This window comes from Nothoprocta perdicaria, unplaced genomic scaffold (assembly GCF_003342845.1).
Source record: "Nothoprocta perdicaria isolate Ctin4 unplaced genomic scaffold, notPer1 scaffold_441, whole genome shotgun sequence".
Taxonomy (NCBI): domain Eukaryota; kingdom Metazoa; phylum Chordata; class Aves; order Tinamiformes; family Tinamidae; genus Nothoprocta; species Nothoprocta perdicaria.
In genome coordinates this window covers 152177-167495 of record NW_020455690.1, presented here as the reverse complement: position 1 = coordinate 167495, position 15319 = coordinate 152177, and the positions used below count along the sequence as shown (strand labels likewise).

The 15319-nt window shown below is 49.6% G+C and overlaps 1 protein-coding gene across 1 annotated transcript; it reads left to right on the top strand.

Annotated features, from left to right (window-relative positions):
* The first annotated feature begins 3458 nt into the window (after positions 1-3458).
* On the top strand, positions 3459-4414 carry LOC112953400 (histone H2B-like). Its single transcript, XM_026046450.1, has 2 exons — positions 3459-3596; positions 4178-4414. Exons 1-2 carry the CDS (start codon positions 3477-3479, stop codon positions 4412-4414), a joined length of 357 nt encoding a protein of 118 aa, XP_025902235.1. The 5' UTR covers positions 3459-3476.
* The last annotated feature ends 10905 nt before the right edge of the window (positions 4415-15319 follow it).

The following is a 15319-nucleotide window of genomic DNA, read 5'->3' as shown; positions in this document are numbered from 1 at the left end:
GGGGTCTTAGCAGTGGCAATTGGCTGTCTGCGTTGCAGTGATGCTGTAGTGGAGACCCCAGCCCAGCTTTTCCCACCTTCTCCTTCCCAATTTCTGCTTCGGTTTAGATACTTCACTTCAAACTTCTCTGGCCTTGGTTTGTTTTTAACTATTATTTAACAGTGTAATTAACAGATCTGCCTGAGAATCCAGTCAATAAAGAGGGAAGAACAGTCTCCTCTTGTTTTGTGAGCTGTACTAGTTTTTGGGATGTGGTGGGGCAAATTAGCCAGTGTTGACTCTGTGTGTGTGTGTGTGTGTGTGTGTGTGTGTGTGCGCGCGCGTGCGTGTGTGTGTTTAAGGAGGTAGGGTCCTCTCTTGGGGTATTTTTTTTCCAGCTACTGAAAAAGGGGACCAAACCACTCTTATTATTTTTTTAAACAGATACATCTCTGAGTGATTTTGAGGATTCAAAATTAGAAATAGAAAGTGGAGCTATTAATTAGCAGTATGTTTTCTGCAACAGGGCAGCTGAGGTATATACTCCTTCCTTCACTTCTGATTATATGGCTTTAATATGGAGCTTTTAAAGATGTTTGGACTATAAATTAGTTACTTGATCCTTGCACATTTGACTGAGCAAAACTCAACAGAGATATTTTTATATTTATGCTTACCTTTTATATAAATTTTTATAAGAGTTGATGCTTAAACCTCACCTTGTGCCACGGAAGCTTGAAACTTGAATAATTTCTTGAATAAAAGACATTTTTCCTGTGTTTATAAAAAAGGAAAAGTTACTTTAAAAAAGTAGCAAAACCAATATACTTGTGATCATGGTTTATCATTTTAATTACATCTAGCATATGAGAATAGTTACATTGGTCATCTGAAAAGTTCATATAAATGACTACCAGGTTCCAACAGAACATGTTCATAGAAAAGCAGAAGTGCAGGACAAAATGTAGCTGTTCTTTCTTGAGGTACTTGGGTGCCAATTATTTGTGGCTCTGTTTTTTTCATCAGAATTTTTTTTTTTTTTTTTTTTTTTTTTTTTTTTTTTTTTTTTTTTTTGCTAATGGATCCATTTAAGTTGTATACTGCTTTGACAGAAATCCACCAGACAGATACCACAGTAGGTTTTCTGTTCCTGTTCAGAGCAAAAGGGGCTGCTACTGTTTAAGGTGTTAGCTCCCTGCACTGGAGAGAGCGGTTAGTAGAGCAGATCAGTAAACGGTAATGCACATGCATGCACGCTTAAGCAGGGAGAGTTTCAGCCTTGATTTAAACCTGGTCTGTCATGACAGTTCATTAGACTGCGCTGAAACAGCTACAGCAGGCGTATGTCCTGAGTTACTGATTGCTGTGGGAAAGGCAGCCACCAGCCAGGGCAGCTGCACCTTACGCTCATCTCGTCATACACAAAACCAGACTTAGAGCTAGACAAACAGTGATGAAAATTGCTCCTTAGCTCCTCAGATGGTGAGCTCTGTGAAAGAGAGGTTAGAGCCTCTATGCTGCTGCTGCTGTTTGTGAGCTACAGCCAAAAGTGGCAGGTGCTTTGCCAGCACAGGGCTTTGGGACTGCCGGCCTTTGTTGTCTTAGGAGTTCTCCTATATGCTGTGAAAAGAACAACGAGTTTAGCCAAGCATCCAGCTTCCAGAACGGACAGTCTCCAGTTCCTGCAATCTATTGAAACAGCTGTGTGTAAAAGTAGGAACAGAGCGGTGATTTCCCAAATCTGGGACCACATGTTTGACTATGCTGCTCATTGGATGAGCATCTCTCCTTGCTATATAATGACCACCAGCACTTAATACTGATTACCCAATAACTGCTCAGTGCTTTGTTCTAACTAAACATATTGTTAGCACTTCCTAAACTAAACACAGTGCCAGAAAAGACACAGGCCTTGTGTTTGTAACTGCAGTGCCAGGCACAGCTGCAGCTAAGGAGAAATGCTGTTTACAAGAGCCAACTGCTCCTTCACCGCTCAAGCGTCGCTGTGTGTGATGGCCAGTGGAAAAGGCAGAATACTTCGATCATTTCCTCTTGGGTTAGTGAGGAGCCCCCCAGACCACAGGGACCTTGGCTATCACAGCCCCATAAACTAGCTTACCAGGAGAAGCCTGTGCCATACCCGACCAGTGCTGAGCCCCTTAAAAAGCAGAAGTGAGGACAATGCTGTTTCCTTCCTCACAGTGTGAATTATCCCCAACAGCTCCTGATGCTGATAGACATTGCTTACTGCTCCCTTTCTCGGAATAGTCCTCACCAGTCATCTTCTGGGACCAAGCCCACCCCTAATAAACACACCAATGTGACTGTTGCGGTCTGCTCCGATTGGTCACTAATAGTTCATTTCTTGGGTGGAAGAAGTGGTCCTACCACAACACCTGGACCCAGCTTTTCATTGTGACATTCATTGTGTGTTTGCACTTGCAGTAAGCACTCAGATACCTCTCAATGAGGACAGACCTGGAATAAAGGTGAATCCATGGGGAAATGCTATTGGCTGCCGTAGCACTGGCAGTGTAACCCACACAGGAGGTCTCCCACTTGGGTCCTTTGGAGGATGCAACCTGCTGAGGATGGGCCGTGCAAGCAGCATGAGGTGTGCCCAAAACAAGGTCAAAGCATAGCTGCATACGCTGTCAGTGTCGCACCCACCAGATATCATGTATGACCCTTCATGGGGACAGCAGTAGGGCCTGTTGAGAGAAAGGCTTCCTATGCTCTTGTATCTAAGGAATAAAAAACACTGCTCTATTTTCTTTTACTTCTCTGCTCTGTTCCTTCACCCCTAGCTTAGCTTAATTTCTGCATAGTAGTTATCATCATCAGTGTGATCAATACTCTCCAAGACATGTCCAACATGACTTAGGGCTCCAGGCTCTCTCTCCTGTTGCTTCGCTCCTGTCTTCCTCCAAAAGGGCCCTTGTGCACAGAGCAAGTGGGACTCTCAGGCCCAGGACAGCTAAAGAGCAATCAGCAGGGAGGGAAACTGCCTGCAAGGTGTTCATACTGCTCTTGTTCAATTTTTAATGGTCCCTCTCATTACTGAGCAGCCCTTGATTTTCCTATCAGCTCTACAGTACAGAAGAGATCCCACCATCTCATTCTGGACACAAGTGCCCCACTGCTCTGGCTTCCACCTCCACCAAAGTAGAACTCTGCTGCTGCTAAAGCCCTGGATGGGCCTGCCCTGGGAACAGCTCCTCTCTGGTGCTCATCTCTCACATGAACAGGGCACAACTACCCTAACCTGCATCTTTGCCCTGTTAGTCTAGCCTGTCAGCTCTGACCTCTCCCTGCACTAGGAACCCAAATGCTTCTCCCCAGGCCAGCTGGACGTCACCAGGCACAAGGAGAGATGTCCTTCCCTCCCACTGCTCAGGGGCTGCACCTGTGGTGGGGAGGGACCTGCCTGTGCTATATAACCACCCCTGAGCCACATGGGGAGTGCTCTGCTAGAGCTGGCTCCAGGAGGGGCTGAGATGAGTGCTGAGGATGGGAAGAAGTGTGGCCATGCTCCCCCGTCAGGGGACAAGAAGTCTAAAAGGAAACCAAAGAGAAAGGAGACCTATTCAGTCTACATCTACAAAGTACTGAAGCAGGTGAGGAAATGCTTCCTTATAACTGATAGCTGTTTCAAGTGCAGTTATCTTTACTCACTGATACTGCAATGAGAGGGGAGAAACACCTACTTTTCACTGAGCTGAAAAGAGAGTGACTGGGTAGAGAGGAGCCTGGGTGAGAGGAGCAGGGGAGAGCAGCCCCTGGAGGGGGTGGATCCACGGACATCCAGAGCAGTGGGTGCACTCTGGTCTATGGCATGGCCCTCGGAAAAGAGCTGGGGGATGTTGGTGAGTAGGAGCAGATCCTCTGGGCGTGATGAGCTGGGTGTTACAAGCCTTGCTTATCCTACAAGTTATGAGCACCCACTGTAGGCTGGGGAGATGAGGAAGAGGCTCCTGGAGGCAGCTGCGAGTCCTCTAGGCTTCAGTCATCTGTATGGGCCTTGGATCAGGGGGCAATTCTCCTTTGGCAGTGGGGTTTCCCTGGGATCCTGCAGCTCCAAGGTGGGTAGCAGTGGGGTGCTCTGGTCCAAGCAGGGATGTGTGGCTTGAGCCCCTGTGATGGTGGTGGGGGCTGTGTCCAGGTGAGGCCCTGAGGCAGTGCCGGCTCCTGTCAGCAGGTGCATCCCGACACTGGCATCTCCTCCAAGGCCATGAGCATCATGAACTCCTTTGTCAACGACATCTTCGAGCGCCTGGCGGCAGAGGCCTCCCGCCTGGCCCACTACAACCACCGCTCCACCATCACCAGCCGTGAGGTGCAGACGGCGGTGCGGCTCTTGCTGCCAGGGGAGCTCGCCAAGCACGCGGTCTCGGAGGGCACGAAGGCGGTCACCAAGTACACAAGTGCCAAGTGAAAGGGATGCAATAAAGCTGCACGGTTCCTGCTGCCGCACTCTGTCATGGCCTCGCTGGGGTGGTGACGTGCTGGATGTTGGGGGCAGTTCTGGGGGGGGCAGTGCCAGGCCTGGGGCTCCTCAGGCTGTGGCCAGACTGTGGGTCCCTGGGGCTGCCCTCTGGGGTAGCGGGTTGCTGGCAGGTGCCTCCCTCCAGCAGCTGCTCTGGTCTGGGGCTCTGGGAGCAGCCTGGGGCTCTTGGGGAGCCCTGGGAGCAGCCTCGCCATAGGTTCTGACCCACTCACTTCTCTGCTGTGACCTGTGCAGCAGCGGGGCCAAGAGCAGCACTGCCCATATGGGCCTGGCAGAAGAGCCTGCCCTGGCTACAGGGGAGCCCTGCTGCAACTGCTGCTGCCAGCCCAGCAAGAGGAGCAGGGTAAAAACTCTTCTACTTCTTTGCTTGTGGTACAACCCCCATGCATGGGTCTGGATAAGAAGCAAGAGGAACTGTGGGTTTTCAGCAGTGAGTAAATGAGGAGGCGCTACTTTACTGTGAGGGTGACAGAGCCCTGGAACAGGCTGCCCAGGGAGGTTGTGGAGTCTCCTCTGCTGGAGGTCTTCAAAACCTGCCTGGATGCCACCCTGTGCCACATGCTCTAGGTGTCCCTGCTGGAGCAGGAAGGTTGGACTGGGAGATCTCTAGAGGTCCCTTCCAACCTCAACCATTCTGTGATTCTGTAAATCTAGTGTGCTGCCCCTTCAGGAATCTACTGGCTTTCCTAGGACCAGTGTTTTTTCATGCTTGTCCCCTGACTCACACAGGAAGGATGAAATAGTTCAGGAAGAAAAAGCTTGCTCACCCTTTGGAATGCTGTTAGCACTTTTATAGGCCAAGTGTGTGTTAGATTTGTTTTGGCAACCAAATCTGAAAGGAGGATTAAGCGCAAGTGTCATCTTCTGCACGCAGCTTTCTATGGCCTAGAAGCTGCAAGGGGATCTTGCTTTGGGAGTTGCAGGTTGGAAGCTTAATTCAAACAGTATTGGTCTGGTGCATAAATATGCTGCACTGTTCTCCAACATAACCTTTCCTGCTCAGAAGACTCATCTGCAGTTTTGCCCTCTTAGAAAATGTAAGAATGAACTAGCCACTTAACTTGAAGTTGGTGCCTCTTTATGCTCCTGACCTCATGATGAGCAAATGGAGCAATGATGAGCAATGTTAATGAGGGATCCAATAGGCCATGTAGCATCCAAGAAGATGCTCAAGAAACAGGTTGTTCTTGGAGACTGTGCACCTCTAGGAGTCCCACCTTCCCATTGCAGTGGAGGTGATTAAGTGTTTTGTGCTGTGTGAAATGGTACTTCATAACCCTGGATGAGAAGGCTAGAAACTGGTCATTCCTCCCAGGAGGAGAAAGGCTCCCACTCTTCCTGAAGACTTTCTCTTAAGGAACAGGTTTAGTGACCTGCAAGCTGAGGATGAGGAGCTGGGCCTCACTTCAAAGGAAGGAAGGGGGTTAGCAGACTCTGTGCCTAGCAGAAGCACCTGGAAGAAGTGGTATGTGATTGCTGTGGGTGACTCTCTGATGCAGGGGATGAAGGTATGGATCTGTTGAGCTGATCCTTTTTCTAGAGAGGTCTGTTGCCTGCCAGGAGCTCAAACACAAGATATTATTGAAAGACTGCAAATCCATGTGTCAGACTGTCGCCCTTTGCTGTTCTTCCATGGGGGCACTAATGATACCGGGGGAAGCTGAAAGCTGTCAAACAGGATCCCAGAGCTCTGGAGGTAATGGTCAAGAGTCTAGAAACTCAGATCTCTTTCTCCATCAAACCTGCCAGGGAGGGGAGGAGTAGAAAGATTCCAAGTTAGCAGCTGGCTGCACTGCTGGGGTTGGCAGCACAGCTTTGGTTTCTTGACCATGGGGTCTATGGCCGGGAGCAAGGAGTCAAGCAAAAGAGGGAGCAGACTTGCATGGATGAGAAAGCAGTTCCTGCAAAACTCGAGCAGAAGGAAGCATACAGAAAGTGGAAAAGAGGGCAAGTCCCTCGAGGAGTGTAAGAATATTGTCAGGGTATGCAGGGATGTAATGAGGAAGGCTACGGCATGTTTGGAATTAAATCTGACAAGATATGTCAAGAACAAGAAAGACATCAAATATATTAGTAGCAAAAGGAAAACTAGAGAAAATGGGGACCTGCTACTGAATTGGGTGGGTGCCCTGCTGACAAAGGATACAGAGAAGGCAGAGTTACTCTCTGCTGCCTTTGCTTCAGTGTTTACTAAAGTCTGCCCTCTGGGACTCTGGAAACAAGAGAGGAAGCCCAGAGAAAGGATGATTTACCCTTGGTTGAGGAGGATCAGGTTATAGATCTGAGGCAAACATGACATCTGCAAATCCATGGGCCCTACAGGATGTATGCAGGAGTGCTAAGGAAGATCGGCGACGTTAATCTCATCGTTAGGCCACTCTCCATTGTCTTTGAAATGTCTTGGAGACAAGGAGAGATGCCTAAGAATTGGAAGAAAGCTGGTGTTACTTCAGTGTTCAACAAGGGTGGGAAGGAGGACTTGTCTACTGCAAGCCAGTCAACCTCACCGCTGATCCTGGAAAGCTGATGAAACAAGTCATCCTAAATGCTATCTCTAAGCATGTGGTGGATAAGAATCTGGAGTAGCCAGCATGGATTCACTGTGATTAATCAACTTGAGAGACTTCTCTAAGGAAGTGACTGGCTGGGGAGATGAGGGGAGATCAGTGGATGTTGTCTCCCTTGACTTCAGCAAGGCTTTTGACACCATCTCCCATAACATAACGGTTGGAGGCCTGTGGTTAGCAGTATCTCCCCGGGGTTAGTTGTTGGTACAATCCTGTTCAACTTATTCATTAATGACCTGGATGAAGGGATGGAGTGCTCCCTCAGCAGGTTCACTGATGATAGGAGTAGCTGACAGCCCTGACGGCTGAGCTCAGAGAGCACAGAGATCCAGAGAGATCTGGACAGATTAGACAACTGGGCCGGGAGAAACCTCATGAAGTTCAGCAAGGGCAAGTGCAGGGTCCTACACTTGGAGATTAATAACCTTGGACACCAGTACAGGCTGGGGACTGACCTTCTGGAGAGCAGCCCTGCAGAGAGGGACCTGGGCGTCGTGGTGGATGACACGATGACCATGAGGCAGCAGTGTGCCCTGGTGGCCAAGAAGGCCAATGGGGTCCTGGGGTGCCTTAAGAAGAGCATCTCCAGCAGGTTGAAGGAGGTGATCGTCCCCCTATACACAGCCCTGGTGAGGCCACATCTGGAGTACTGCGTCCAGTTCAGGGCTGCCCAGGACAAGAGGGATGTGGCGCTGCTGGAGAGAGTCCAGCGCAGGGCTACCAGGATGATCAGGGGCCTGGAACATCTGCCCTRKGAGCAAAGGCTGAGGGAGCTGGGCCTGTTCAGCCTGGAGAAGAGGAGGCTGAGGGGGGACCTGAGCAGTGTCTAGAAATACCTCAAGGGAGGCAGTGAGGAGGAGGCGGCCTCTTTTCAGTGGTGGCCAGCGATAGGGCTAGAGGGAACGGCCACAAGCTGAGGCACCAAAAGTTCCACAGGAACTTGAGAAAATACTTCTTGACAGTGAGGGTGACAGAGCCCTGGGACAGGCTGCCCAGAGAGGTTGTGGAGTGTTCTTCTCTGGAGGTCATCAAAACCCGCTTGGACGCAGCCCTGTGCCACGTGCTCTAGGTGACCCTGCGTGAGCAGGGGGGTTGGACTCGATGACCTCTGAGGTCCCTTCCAACCTTAAGCATTCTATGATTCTATGAACATCCTCCTAGGCATGCTGCAAAAGTGTGGCCTAGATGAGTGAACAGTTTCCCACCATGGGAAAGGAGAATACCATAGGCAGATGTGGGTCAGTCTAGTATTAATCCCAGGCAAAATAATGTAAAAACTGTTCTAAGACTTTTTTGATAAGAAATTAAAGGATTGGAACATAACTAATTATAATTATGGTTTGTGGAGAGTAGATCTTATTTGATCAAATAATGAGGTTTTTTGGTAATGTCAGATTTGTTCTTTTTAAAAATTAAAAACGTGCTTTTTTTTTGTCTTTAGTTCTACATGGCTTCTGCAAGGCACTCAATAGCAGGCTGATATCTCTGAGCTACCTAGTTCTCAGTAAGTTGAGATCATCAGTGAAGATTTTCTTTTTTTCTTTAATGAAGTTGATATTTTGTCTGATCAATTAAAAAAGAAAAAGCACTTCTGTAGAGCCCCAGTGACAGTATGTGGGAGAAAAATGGACATTTCAGGGCTTGCAAGGTGACATGGGTGTCATGAGGAATGCAGCTGTGACACCTGTCCCTTCATGTGGCTCAGTGGTGCAAGGGGTACAGAGCAGGGATGGGCCAGGTGACCCTTCCTTCCAGCCCTGCTGCTGCACTGTGGGGCTGCAGCCCATGGGGGGAAGATGAGAGGGAGGAGGGTGTGCAGGGTGCTCCATTTCCTTTTGGCTGCAGGAGAGCTCTGAAGGGTGCTCCTCTGCCTAGTGTCCTGCCTGTGACAACCTGTCCTGAGCACAGGTGTCAGAGCAGTATCACACCCGACAGGGCTGCTCTCCTTTCCTCTTTCCTCTGTAGCCCTTGAGGCCAATTACCCTGAGGAAGAGGCTGTGCAGGTGGGGGAGCAGATGCATCAGAGCTGCCTGTGAGCCAAGGTAATGGGGGAGACGGGGTATAATGTAGCATCAAAAGCAAGCCTGAGAGAATGGAGCCAAGGAGCTGCACCATGAGCAGGCTGCACTGTGCAGCCAGAAGGTCTGCTGTTCATGTGCCTGCCCAAGCTGGTCAGTCACTCCCTAGGTCAGAGCGGTGCATCCCTTACCCCTGCCAAGCACTCCTGCTGCCCTGGGCTCAGGCTTAGGCATGTGTGATGAGCACTCACAAATAGCTGGGAGCTGCAGAGCTGCAGTTCTGCTGCTGCCCTGGAGATGGTTCTCTCTGACTACTTGATGTTGAACATACTCTGATGTGCAGCATGACTGAGAGTCTGGTGCTGCCAAGTGCCGAGCAAGGTATTTGAGGGCCACAACTTTATTCTATGGCACTCTGGCTCCCTGATCAGTTGCAACTGCTCCCTATGTGGGTAAGATGCCAACACGCTGCCAGAGACAAGCAGCTGTAGAGCATCACATCCTGGGTGAACCCAAAAAGTGTAACACTTTAGTGGTGCAGATACAGGTTGTCCAACATGTGCTTGAGGATCCCACTACGACTTCATGTGCCTTCCCCCAAGGTTGAGAAGTACTGGGTTGACTCCATATTCCCCTTGCATACCTCTGTGTCCTTGCAGAAAAGGGTAGTCTGCCCTGGAGATGCACTGAGTAGAAGAGGCAGGAGGAGATGGTCTTTCCTGGGATGTTTTGCAGACTCTGTCCAGGTGGTTCATTTCTGAATTTCCCATGTTGGCAGGGCCACTCATCATTACACGGGGATCATGCCATTTGTTTCCTACATCTGCATAGGACTATCCTGACAAGTGGTTGTCACAGGCAGTCCCTTTCTCCTGAGGGACCGTTTTGCACATTTAGCCTTGAGGGACACTTTCTGTGAGGACAGTACCCCAGCTTGGCTGCTCCCACCTCTGTGTCCACTTGCATTGTTCTTATGAATCTCTACATGTTCATGGATCAGCAACAACACCTTTTGCATTGGTCTGCTCTTCAAACCCAGAGAAAGAACACTATGGTGTGACAAAATGGATCAAGTGAAGCATTCACGCAAATATCAGCAAAATCTGTATTCTCCACTTTCTTTTCTGCAAGTCAACAATGACTTAACTGTCTCTGCTTTTTTTGTCTCCTGGGGTGGGGAATCACGAGACAGACCACCTCTGTACTATGACGAATGGTGCAGGTTTAGAGAGAGGAAGCTTTTGGGGCAATAGAGGCTTGTACCAGTATGCAGACCTGTGTCCCTCTCCCTACATTGCTGGGTCTCTTTACAGCAGTGTTGCCAGGTGGCTGCTCTGGTGCATCATTAGACACTGTTCCAAATAGCACCGGCAGGAGTGGTTCAGCACTCAGAGGAAAATGAGCTGGTGATGGATAGCTCTGGTGATGCCAAAGTCATTAAAATATGAACCTCTGATGAAGTGCAGCCAGGGTTCCAGTGCCTGCAGCAAGAGGTAGGATGTATCCATCCTCCCTATGCTCAGCTGCTGGAGGTGGGATGAGGGGACAATGCTGCTCTTTGTCCCTTCCCTTGTCCTGCTGGGGCTGAGAAGGCTGCTCTCCTTAAATGTTAGTGGCTCCCTAATTGGTGATGGCCTGGAATCCCTGCCAGGAGAACGTTAGAGTGATGCTCAGAATTCTTGCATGCTCCCTCATGACCAAACACCTTGCGGTCTGAGCGTTTGGTACCCTTGACACTGTTAGTGCTGTAATGAGACTGAGGGTCTGTGGTGTCCTTGGAGCTACTCTCCATCTATGGTATACCCAGCAAGGATCATCACAAGTAGTTTTCCACGTTTGTTCTTCCTCTTCAGGCTCTGTTCACTCCGGAGTCCTCAGTGCAGCCAGTGATGATGCTATCTCTCTCCTATCCCCTGCTTGGTGATGTGAAATGAGGGGTGGGGAGCACTATTCATCAACAATCAAGGGAAGGAAATGAGTCTTATTTGATATCCATAATATCCATTGCCGAATAAGCATGGGTGTCAGAAACATCTTTCTCCGATGCCTTCTCCCTGCACTGTACCTGTTGCCAAAGACAGGAACTGAGCCTCAGTAACTTGCCATGAGCCTGCATCTCTGTGGCCCTGAGGCTGTAACGCTGTGGCAGGGCAAAGTGTTTCTCTGGGCTGAGGGAAGGGAAAAAAGGGTGTTCTTACATAATCAGTGTGTCCTAGAATGGGCACAGAATTGATGCAGGTGGTTCCCTATGAGGGCTCTGAGTGAGGGGATGCTTCCATGTGGCCCCATTCAGGGTGTGGGGCTGGAGAAGAGGATGACATGGGCAGAGTGGCCCCATGAGGAATGGCTGCTGCAGGCCACACGCCGTTTTCCCATTAGCGAGTGTTTAGTTCAGCGTTTTAAATAATTGTGTCCTCGGAATGATATTTAAAATCCATTTGGGAGGCAATGAGGCAGGAAAGTGCCTGTGCCATTGTGATGACGCTGCGCAGGGCGCGCCGCACATGCATATTACAAACTCGTTACAGACTCGTTTACACGCACGCTGCTTGCTCCCCACACAACCTCTTTCTGATGGTTCTAATGTCTCTTCCCTGCCATGGCTGCTTGTGTTTGTCAGGAGAGAGAAACTTGCTTGATAAGGCAGTACTGGTGTTATCTGCAGCAAAGGAAGCAGGGAGCACACCCTGGGCAGAGGGATGCTGGCCTGGGAAATGGAGGCTTAGGGGCCGTGTTTGCTGATGGGCCCTTCCCATGCCTTGTCCTTCACTTGTGCTCTACACACAATGCAGAGCAGTAGCTACTTTCTGACAAGCCCTCACACTTCGGTTTTTGCAGGCTCCAGACCCTGCAGCCCTGGGGCTCTCAGCTGCTGGACTCTGGGCACAGATGGGGAAAGAGTTGCAGCATCTGTACCTGGGATGACTATGAAGCTTTGTACCAGCAGGCTCTGGTGAATGTCCATGAGAAGCTGCAGGAGCTAAAGGGGGTAGGCATAAGGGAGCAGATGGAGCAGCAGCTTCAGCAGTAGCTCGCTGAGGAGTGGTGAGTAGCTGAATGGAGTGGCCCGGCTGCTATTCATACATCCCCATTCCTCCCTGATTGCTGCATGGACACCATTTAGATGTCCTCCTAGCCTGTCAAAGTCCTGCACTGTATTACAGGTCTCCCAATATCACCTTGTCCTTGTACTGCTGGGGTCCTGGAGGCATGAGCTATGTTCACTCTTTTCCCCGTGTCCTCTCCCTCCTGATCATACCCAGGTCCAGGGCTCTGCTGCTGTAGTCAAGGACAAGCTGTGTTCTGATGTCCATGTCTCCTGCATAATGACATCACTGGCCGCTTCCTTGACTTTCCTGATAAGGAAATAGGTGGCTGTAGCATTTTCTTCTCAGAATAAACCTCTGAGCAAGTATAGCAGCAGAAGTAAATCTGCAGTGGGAATAGAGGCTGTTATAATAGAAGAGGAAGGGCAGATTATTAAATATGTGGCCTTTTGGTCACACTGAGATGACGAATGACCATGACTCAGGAGGTGAGATGAGCTTTCCCCCATAGAGGCTGCTTATTCTGAATTTCTAGGGTGCTGGAAACACATGTGTTATAGAACAGTCTCAGGCTGGACGGACTGAGTGTCGCAGTCTTATGCTGAAAGCATGCTAGCTCTGATGGGATCTGACGGAAGGCAATGCTTTGAACAGAGCCTGAATGTGATAGTGGGCCTGGCAGGACTAAACTTGAATGTAAGAGCTCTCTTTCCTGGTTGCTCCCCGCTATGTACAGCAGCTAGGATTGTATAAGAAATAGCCCTGTACTTTTGCAGGTCAGAGATGAAGTCAATCAGATAGAAGACAAGAAAACGAAAAGAAGAAAGAGAAGGGGAAAGGTGAGAGAGCAGGGAGAAAAGAACAGGGCATGAAATTGGTGAGATCTTGGCTACAAGGAAGACCAGAAAAGGGCTTGTAAGAGAGATACGGACAGATAAGGTTAAGCCTACTGCTTGAGAAGAGCATGAAGGAGAAGACTAGGAAAGAAAGGCAGGGTGGTGAAACTGGGGAATGGTGGCAAGCAGAAATGGGCTGCAGGACCTCCCATTTCTCATGTGTTTTGGAGCTGTGCCCTACCCCCAGCCTTATTTCATGAGAGTAACTCACTGAGTCTGGGGTCTTTTCCCAGGAAGATGATGAGGTTTGATCCTGGCTTCATCAAAGTTCCTGACAGCAATCAATAAAGCTTTCACGAAGCACCCTAATAATGGGGACTGTGTGCTTACCAGCACATTCTAGCATGGATTGGGGGAAATCCCAAACACCAAACTAGCCTAAGCCAAACGGTGTATAGATTAGCACATGTGCTGGATGCTTGGCTTCCCTTACTGAGACTCTGAGGTTTGTCTAATGTCCCTTGGGGGAGGAGTGGCAGGAGGGGGAGGCAGGAGAGGGCACCTGTCTGCTCTTTATGCCAAGCTTCGTTCCTCACGTGCCTCTTGGTTCAGCTGATCCGAGTCAGGCTGTCACACGCTTGTACGAGCTCCCCGTGCAGCCGTCCTGCTGAGGGATAGCTCAGAGGTGCTGTAGGGGACAAGATGGGCTCTGCTCCTGGGAAGGCAGCAGTTTTTCTCTGATGACAGCAGTGGGCTGAAACACAAGGGGGAAGGGCTTGACATGATGAATGAAGTGATAAGAAATGTGCTGAGATGCTCTTCTGAAGGATGCGGTGAGGATATAGGAGAAACTTTGGGTTAAAGTCTTGATGCCTGTAGGAGTGAGTGGAAAAAGGAGCTGGAGTGGTCCTCCTGCTCAAGTCTAGCTGCCCCACCTTTGCAACTCTTTGAGGAAGTCAAGATGAACCTACCACTTTGAAGCAGCAGTACGACCTGATCAAGGTATAGAAAAAGAAGGAAATAGAAGAAGTTTCACCTGCTTTTATCTGCAGGATAATGATGTTAATGAGGAACGCAACTTCTCTGTTCCATGAGATGGTGCAGTCCGGAGAGAAGTCAGACAAGTCAGTGGAAGGGTTTCTATTATGACCTCCCTATCCAACAGAAACAATAGCGTGGTTCAGAAGGCAGATCCAGTTGTGTGGTGCAAGTCTGGGTGCAATGCCACGGGGTCCCTGACGTTAGCTCTCAGACACTTATGTGGCCTCTCATGGGGTCTCTGTTAAGTCTCCCCAGTGATCCCCAGAGCCATAAGTTGTGAGGCTGGGCAGGGAATACCTGATTCTAACTAGCTCAAATTCCTGTGGTGCCTGATGATTGGGTGCTGGACTGCTGGTCCCCATAGCCTGCCCACCTGGAGGCTTCACCTGTATCTTGGCAGTGACATAGCGATTAAAGGCTTAGTTACACAGGAGCGATTTGAAAGTAAGCAAAGCTTAACCCCTCCAGCCCTATGTCCAATTGCCACAATATCCTTGTTATTGGCATCCATCCCACATCTCCAGGAGCAGAGTTATAATGACTGAGGCAGGACAGAAGACTTCAGCAGGCTCTTTCACCTCTCCTAATGCGACCTAGTACGGCTTTGAGTGGTGGGTAGCGTAACAGAAGTTACTCTACTTAGAAGTTGAAGATACTTGCCAAGCTCTTGATGTCCTGGTGTTTTTACAGGAGTGTCTTTTCTGATCCAAAAAAAAAATTGTTTCTTTTAATTCAGGTTGCTTTTCCCAGGATGTGCCCACCTGTCTCTTGCTCTGCTAGATTGTGTGTAGGCAGCCAGGCTCAATGGCCTAGCAGAAATGCTAGGTCCCAAGAGCTGGAGTTGTCCAGAGGGAAGGCATATATATTTTATATGTCTTCAATCCCTTGTGACTTTCGCTACTGCTCCTGCTGCAGGTGTCTACCAAGGTACACCTAACCTTGACACTTCCCTCCCTCCTGCCCCCAGTTTTGTTCTGTTTCTTCCTCAAATGGAGACTGTAGTGTGGAGCAGAGGCTTTGCAGAGCGAGCTAGCAAGCATGCAGGGCAGGTTTCAGGGCTGCCTGCTCCCCCCTCCTGTGCCCAGCCTGCCTTGGAGATCAGAGCAGGCAGCTGATGATAAACTGTTGCAGGGGGAGAAGGTACTGGAAGAGAGCTGCCAAGTGGGACTATTTATACTGTGTGACTCAGGCCGGTGCTGAATCCAGCCAGATACTGAGTGCTGGAGCCCTGCAGCAGCCCACAAAGGACACAGCCTTCAACAAGGAGCTGTGGGCTGCAGCAGCCCTTCCACTGCAAGGTTCAGGCTTTTCCCATGTATTCCTA